At 42.5% G+C, this 8,542-nt stretch overlaps 1 protein-coding gene across 1 annotated transcript; it reads right to left on the reverse strand.

The window, feature by feature from the left end:
• Window positions 1-92: 92 nt before the first annotated feature.
• On the reverse strand, window positions 93-1,960 carry LOC147326773 (uncharacterized). Its single transcript, XM_086302678.1, has 4 exons — window positions 1,703-1,960; window positions 1,131-1,377; window positions 663-800; window positions 93-543 (listed from the first exon to the last, which is right to left on the reverse strand). The coding sequence occupies exons 1-4, from the start codon at window positions 1,888-1,890 to the stop codon at window positions 274-276; spliced, it is 843 nt and encodes a 280-aa protein (XP_086158804.1). The 5' UTR covers window positions 1,891-1,960; the 3' UTR covers window positions 93-273.
• Between the last annotated feature and the right edge of the window lie 6,582 nt (window positions 1,961-8,542).

Raw genomic sequence — 8,542 nt, forward strand, 5'->3', positions numbered from 1 at the left:
CTTCACCTCTTAAAACACAATTTAATGGGATATTCTTTACTGACATCTGAACACAGAAACATGTTTTCAGTGCAAGAAATTCACAGAAGCAGTTTTAGTGAAGCTTTTTTATTCCAGCTTTCAGACAGCAGTCACACAGCCTTGGAATCCTTTACCCACATTTTTTCTTATATCAACTACAACAGAGTTTACGTTTAGTAAACTTATACAAGTATAAAAAAATACTTTATAGGTCAGATTTGTGGGTTTTATTGAGATGTGTTTCTCTCCATTTTAGACCTCTTTCAGCAGAAGGCCATAAGGACGGATGGCCCGTTTCACCATCTCCTGTTCTTTTTCCACCGGTAATCCAGCTGGGATGCGAACCAGCCAGTATTTACCGTCGTAGTGTTTCTCTCTATAAGTTGGGTTGATCCGATTCTGCAGAATCACGTTGTAGTTCTTGCCATTATGAGCGGAGGTGAATATTCTGGAATAATGGATGGCCTCGTTGATGTAAGGAGTGGAATAAATCCCTCTGCCGTAGACTTGACCCGGGCCCGGCTGTTAAATAAAAGTGAAACATAATTTACATTTACAGCTACAATTTACTCTGGGCTAACCAGTAACACAGTTTTATTGGAGACAATAATGCACTAACAGCAGTAATAATAAAATCTAACCTTGTAGAATCCTTCGATGATGCCCTCAGCACCTTCCTTTGACGTCCCGTGGTAGGACACGGGCCACTCCCCCGGCACTGACTGGGTGCTCCGGTACTGGGTTCCGAGCCATGCATTTCCATCATACTTGTCCAGGACCTAAAACATTTTCGTAAAATAACAAAATGACTTTAAAAAACGGAATAGCTTTGCAAAGTTTGGAGCGTTCAGGTGCAAAACTCAGAACAAAACCGTTGATCACCGTTGATGAATAAAGGAGCAAAAGCTATTAAAGCATGTTACTTTCTCCACAGGCGCCAGCGCTGAGGTGAGCTTTACGACTGGTGCTAAACTGGATGAACTGAGGGACTATGTTACTGATTTAGCATTACTGACGAATACTGTGATATATTTGATAATATCGATGATGACTGCCCAGATCTTTTACTGTGTAATGTAGTAGTACTGAAGTCAGTCATCTGTGTTTACCTTGATGGCAAAGCGTTGCCAACCACATGGACGTTCATACACCTCTCCACCTCTGCAATAGGTCTCTGTGTCTCTCAGCCCAGTGAAGTCGAAGTCAAACTTGCGGTCAAAGAATTCCTCCTGATCGATGATATAAGTCTCTCCCCCTCTTGTCCTTTCATCAAATGTCAAGCTGGTGAAGCTTTCAGAAAGCTTTCCACCTTGGAGAACACTTTGAATCCTGGCAAAGTTGTTTCTTGACAGTGGGCTGTAAGTTAGCAGAAAAGGATGCAGGTTCAAAGCAGATTAGCTATATCTTCATGTTATCCTCAACAGGCTGCTTTCTGTTATAGAGGTTAACAATCTCTGGGTGAAATTAATCTTTCTTAAATTAAGACTAAAAATCGAGACTCAGGGGTAGTTTAAATTTAATCCAGCATACGATGAACAATGTCGAAATTTGAATTAAAAAATAACAAACACTTAAGGTCCTAAGTCTCTACCTAGACCACTAAATAAAAAGACTAAATACATAAAGATAAAACCTGCATTCAGTTTTGATGACTAACAAGAGTGACATCGATCATATTTACCAGGTTTGATCGCCACCCAAGACCGCAGAAATGAGCTGGTTTGCAGACAGAGTTGGTGCTGCAGAACTGGAAGAGGCCAAGCCTTGGAAAGCTACACTGCGTGCTCCGGATTTTAGTTTTTGAACTGAAGTTACTTTTGCATTGCAGATTACACCCAACGCTTCAAGTGCTACCTCTCTGTCAATCATCTTGAATTGGTGTCTTTAAGCTGCAGCTGCTCACTTCTTCCTACAAATGCTCTGGCCTATGTGAAAACAGAGCTCATATTTATAACACCTACTGAGTGATGACGCCATTTGCTTTAAAAAAGAAAAAAAGCAGGACATAATATTTTCCTCGTGAGACTAACGTCACTTCTCAGGAAGCCTAACGGACAAAGCTCGTGTCGTAACTCGAAGCCAAACCGTGAGAAGCCTCAATGTTGCATCAGGCCGCCATCAGTTAGGCTTTAACTCACAAAGGTGTGTCGTAACAGTTGGCATCCTTATCACTCATCATCCTTTGTCCATTATATCCACTTTGCCTCTCCCTCACATGAGCAATCTTGTCACATTCTGGCGAGGGCAGACTGTATGAATTGACGAGAAGGACCCAAAATGCAGACACAAAGAACGTGGAAGAAAACTTGAATATTAACAAAAAGCGAGCCGTTAAATAAGGCTGGTAAAAAAGGTACAAAGAAAGGGCAAACTGAAGTAAACTAACATCAACCTAAACTGGGAGAACTAAATAAACAACAAGAAGAACCTAGACATGAACCATGCCATGGAAAACGTGGCATGAACAACAAACAACTTGACAAGGAATGAACAGAAACACACAGACTAAATACACACAAGGGTGATTAGGGGAAGTGGGAACACACGGGGAAAGAGCGGACACTGGTCTGACATAACGAGACAAAGGAAGCAAAGCTGACTATACTGACATAGGACACAGACCTTCAAAATCCTGCTCCTTCCATCTAAAATCTCTGTTTGTAACCGATTTAAAGAACTGCAGCACAAAATTTTGCACAATGTGTAGATTTCTCCGTATATTTATAGTAAGTATAATATGGGAACATCTCCAAACTGTCTCAAGTGTAAGGTCAGAGTGGGCACTAGATTCCACTGCTTGTGGGAATGTGCTATTATCCAGTCACTTTGGAAAGAGGTCTGTGCCAATGTTAGTACAGCCATTGGTCATCAGGTGACAGAAAACCCATTAATGTGTATATTGGGATATATTCCTGTCTCACTGGTACAACATGAGCATGTAATTCAGTCACTGTTAATGTTGGCCAGGAAAACCATTGTGTTGAGATGGGTGGGGGCTGAGCCTCCCTCCATTCCTCTATGGAAGTCGCTCGTCATTGAAGTTATGACTCTGATCAGGCTGGGACATTATGTTGATGGGAGCTCCCGAATTTTTGTGGACAAATGGAAGAAACCACTGGAAGCACTGGGTGTAACCTGTAAACTGGATCCTAGTGAACAACAATTATGGACATAATGTTGTAATATTCTAGTGCTGTGTAGTGTTATTATTTTGGATGTGAACCAGTCTTATATTTGTTGGGGAAAAAAGTTAAATAAAAGTAAAAAAAAACAAAAAAAAAAAAACATAAACATCAAAATAAACTAAAACTCAAAACGCTGTATCAACAGACCCGGAACGTGACAAATCTACTACTAGACATGAACAACTCCAAGCTGTAAAAAGTATGAAGGCCAAACCTTTGTAAATATATGCAACCGTGAATCATATCAAGTAATTTTAAGCCAGAAATAACTTGACTATAACAAATTAAAAGCAGCCATCAGTTTGTAACAAAGTGGCTTTTATATATCCTGGGTAAAACTTTTCATTGAAATCAAAAGAGGGCAACAGAAATTAAAACAAATATAAATTTACAGTTCTATAAACATACTAAATTTATTAGAACGTGGCTACAATTATGCAGTGCGGTAAAAATACTTGCAAGACTTGGCCCAACTCTGTGTACTGCATGTGTACAGTAGGCAGCCAGCTTATAAACAGCTATAAAATGCTTTTCTTTTTTCAGTTTAGTCCTTTAGCAATCACCACAACAGGTCATCTGCCTCCATCTGACCCCTATACCTGTCACACCAACCCCCTTCATGTCCTCATTCTCTACATTCTAAATCTTTTCTGGGTTTGTCCTCTTTTCTTCCTGCCTAGCAGCTCCATCTTCATCATCCTTTGTCCAATATATCCACTCTGCCTCTCCCTCGCATGAGCAACCTACCATTTTGATGTTTTAATCTTTAAATGTCAGCTGGACATTTAAACATGCTGCTGTTGTTAGACGGCACCATAAATTCTACTAACAGAAAAGACTCTTATTCTGTTAATGCACAGCAGCAGCAACCTGTTGATTCAAAGGTTTTATTTAGACATCGGCTGCGTTTTCACTCATTTTCAATCCGGTCCTTGTACCTGCCCTTTTTCACAGGAATGCTGTGTTCGTTAACCCACTTAACACTGACCTGTGAATCATTCAAGCACAAGAAGGCTCCTAACTGAAGAGGTAAAGCTGTGTTGCATCCATAATAGACAACTTAACAAAGAAGCAATTTTCAGTGATTTCTCCGAACACTTTACCAGCAGAAAAAACATCATTTGTCCTCATTCTTATAGTTCAATCTAAAAAAATCTTAAAGATCTACATTTCTGCACATAGAGAGAAGGGTTTCACTTCCTAACTTTAAGTCTTATTACTGGACCATTGACATAAAGCACATTAAAATGTGTATTAACAAACTACACAAGTCATAAATGACTTCAAACATAGTTTATCTGAGCACTGAAGTGTAATATATATGGAATAAATGTGAAACTTTTTTATGAAAAGAAAGACTTTCACAAGCTTGATAAATGTAGTGGCTGTCTTTCAAGGTCAAAATTAAAATGAAGAGAGCAAAACTGGTGCCAAGAACTATGTAGTAGAACTATATTTATGTTTGTCTGTTTAGGTGAATTTGATGCCAGATAAATGCAGGAGAACAGACTCAGAAAAGGAAGGTGTGGTAAAAGATTATTTTCCAGTAGTGCTGTCAGGAATAGGATAACATGACTGCACATGTCCAGGGAGGAACAGAAACAGGTGATGGCTGACTGACAGGGGCACACAGATGGTGCGCAGCGGCACTGCTTCTGGGTATCGCGTTGCATAATCCACAACTAATAAAAAGCGATGTCTATGTACACTCCACTGAAATGGCCCGATGAGGTCCATGCCAATGCGTTCAAACAGGGCCTCCATTAATGGTAAGGGGTGCAAAGGTGCTTTTGGGACAGCTGGCTGGTTAACCCGGTCCAGGTATGACACACACCATCGGTGCACAAATCTTATCATATCCCACTTGCCCTGCCCTGGGGTTATAATGAGCCGCCTAGAAAATCATTTCCTGGTGGCTTTTAGGCACCAACAACTAGGTGTGTTCCTTCTCTGTGCGAGTGTCAACTCACTCAATAAAGCCTATTGTTCTTTTTTCTCTTGTTTTGCATGTCCCGTTTGGTTCTTTGGCAATCGGAATTGTCTGAAGGCCAAGAAAGATAAGAGATAAGAGAGATAAGATAAGATAGAACTTTATTAATCCCTCGGGTGGGTTCCTCTGGGAAATTCGACTTCCAAAAAAAGCACAGCACCGACCGAAGTTACAGTTACAGAATTGTAAAAAAAAAAAAAAAACACCCAGCACGCCCCTGCGGGCGGTTTATCCTTCAAGCTCGGGTCCTCTACCAGAGGCCTGGGAGCTTGAGGGTCCTGCGCAGTATCTTAGCTGTTCCCAGGACTGCGCTCTTCTGGACAGAGATCTCCGATGTTGTTCCCGGGATCTGCTGGAGCCACTCGCCTAGCTTGGGAGTCACCGCACCTAGTGCTCCGATTACCACGGGGACCACCGTTACCTTCACCCTCCACATCCTCTCGAGCTCTTCTCTGAGCCCTTGGTATTTCTCCAGCTTCTCGTGTTCCTTCTTCCTGATATTGCTGTCATTCGGAACCGCTACATCGATCACTACGGCCGTCTTCTTCTGTTTGTCTACCACCACTATGTCCGGTTGGTTAGCCACCACCATTTTGTCCGTCTGTATCTGGAAGTCCCACAGGATCTTAGCTCGGTCATTCTCCACCACCCTTGGGGGCATCTCCCATTTTGACCTCGGGACTTCTAGGTTATACTCGGCACAGATGTTCCTGTACACTATGCCGGCCACTTGGTTATGGCGTTCCATGTATGCCTTGCCTGCTAGCATCTTGCACCCTGCTGTTATGTGCTGGATTGTCTCTGGGGCATCTTTACACAGCCTGCACCTGGGGTCTTGCCTGGTGTGATAGACCCCAGCCTCTATGGATCTTGTGCTCAGAGCTTGTTCTTGTGCTGCCATGATTAGTGCCTCTGTGCTGTCTTTCAGTCCAGCTTTGTCCAGCCACTGGTAGGATTTCTGGATATCAGCCACCTCCTCTATCTGCCGGTGGTACATACCGTGCAGGGGCCTGTCCTTCCATGATGGTTCCTCGTCTCCCTCCTCATTCTTGGGTTTCTGCTGCCTGAGGTATTCACTGAGCACTCGGTCAGTTGGGGCCATCTTCCCAATGTATTCTTGGATGTTCCTTGTCTCATCCTGGACTGTGGTGCTGACACTCACCAGTCCCCGGCCCCCTTCCTTCCGCTTAGCGTACAGCCTCAGGGTGCTGGACTTGGGGTGAAACCCTCCATGCATGGTCAGGAGCTTTCTTGTCTTTATGTCAGTGGCTTCTATCTCCTCCTTTGGCCAGCTTATTACCCCAGCAGGGTACCTGATCACGGGCAGGGCGTATGTGTTGATGGCCCGGATCTTGTTCTTACCATTCAGCTGACTCCTCAGGACTTGCCTGACCCTCTGCAGGTACTTGGTGGTTGCAGCCTTTCTAGCGGCCTCTTCATGGTTCCCATTTGCCTGCGGGATCCCCAGGTACTTGTAACTGTCCTCTATGTCTGCAATGTTGCCTTCTGGTAGTTCAATCCCCTCAGTTCTGACTACCTTCCCTCTCTTTGTTACCATCCGACTACACTTCTCCAGTCCGAACGACATTCCAATGTCATTGCTGTATAGCCTGGTAGTGTGGATCAGTGAATCGATGTCTCGTTCACTCTTGGCATACAGCTTGATGTCATCCATGTACAGGAGGTGGCTGACAACTGCTCCGTTCCGTAGTCGGTATCCGTAGCCAGCCAGCCAGAATTGTTATATATATATATATATATATATATATATATATATATATATATATATATATATATATATATATATATATATATATATATATACACACACACACACACACACACACACACACACACACACACACACACACACACACATATATATAAATACAGAGACAAATATAAATAAAGTATACAAAGGGGATAAATAGAATAAATAGGAATAAAAAATAAAATACAAGTGAATTGCACATTTCAAGTATTGAGTCTATTGCACTGTTGACTATTTACAAAAAGTATTGCACAAGGTATTGTACAGTGAGGTGCAGAGGCACTACAGCTTAGTTGTTCCCCCCTCCTTTGTCCTCCTGTTTCCCCTCCCTCTCCCCTCCAGAGAGGAGTTAAACAGTCTGATGGCGTGTGGGACAAAGGAGTTTTTAAGTCTGTTAGTTCTTGTCTTTGGGAGAAGCAACCTGTCACTGAACAGACTCTTCTGGTTGTTTATGGCCGTGTGCAGAGGATGTCCAGCATTGTCCATAATGTCCATCAGTTTCTTTAATGTCCTTTTCTCTGCCACTGTCACCAGAGTGTCCAGCTTCATGCCGACCACAGAGCTAGCCTTCCTGATCAGTTTCTCCAGCCTGGATGAGTCCCTCTTTGCTGTGCTGCTCCCCCAGCACACCACAGCATAGAAAAGTACTCCAGCAACCACCGACTGGTAAAACATCCTCAGGAGCTTCCTGCAGATGTTAAAAGACCTCAGCCTCCTGAGGAAGTACAGTTGGCTTTGGGCTTTTTTATACAGGTGCTCTGTGTTGCATGTCCAACGGATTTATTTTACCAAGTGGATCATCACAGCCTTGCTGCATTGGTCCATTTGATTGACTTTTGTTAGTATTATCTATCCATCCATCCACTACCGCTTATCCTTATCAGGGTTCACAAGCTGCATGTCTTTGGACGGTGGGAGGAAGCCGGAGTACCCGGAGGGAACCCACGCAAACACGGGGAGAACATGCAAACTCCACACAGAAAGACCCCGGCCTGATGGTGGAATTGTATGGGCTCAAAATATGGTCATAAATATTTTGTACTTGTAAATCGGTTTTGTACTTGGTACTGTAAAAAGATTTGTATGTGTAAAAAAAATTTGTGCGTGCGTAAAAAAGATTTGTATGTGTAAAAAAAGATTTGTGTGTGGACTTAGCCAAAAAAAAACCCTGCAAGTCACAACTACGAATTTTGACCCTATTTTTCTTCCTTTAAGCTGATTGGTCAATGTCATGTCAATCACAAATTAAACAATCCAATCAGAGAACAGATGGGTTTGGCTGTCGGAGGGGCACTTTTTTGAACTGCAGGTCCTTGAAGGGTGATACAGTTTGAAGCTGGAGGATCTCTATATAAATATCCGATAGCAGTTAGGTCCCCTTACTAGTGATGGTAAATTTGATTCTTTTTACTGAATCGAGTGTTAATGAGTCACTCACCAAAGTGAATCGGGTGTTTTGAGTCATTTGATTCACTGAGTCAGTTGATCAGAGAGTGCAAAATTTTACATTTTCACTCAAACTTAATTTGTTTCCCTTTTCATGTAAATCCTACTGCTAAGATGAATGATTAAAAA

This window comes from Aulonocara sp. 'chitande type north' Nkhata Bay, linkage group LG7 (assembly GCF_057382095.1).
Source record: "Aulonocara sp. 'chitande type north' Nkhata Bay isolate Kocher_YH1m ecotype deep benthic linkage group LG7, A_spYH_male_GT1.1, whole genome shotgun sequence".
Taxonomy (NCBI): domain Eukaryota; kingdom Metazoa; phylum Chordata; class Actinopteri; order Cichliformes; family Cichlidae; genus Aulonocara; species Aulonocara sp. 'chitande type north' Nkhata Bay.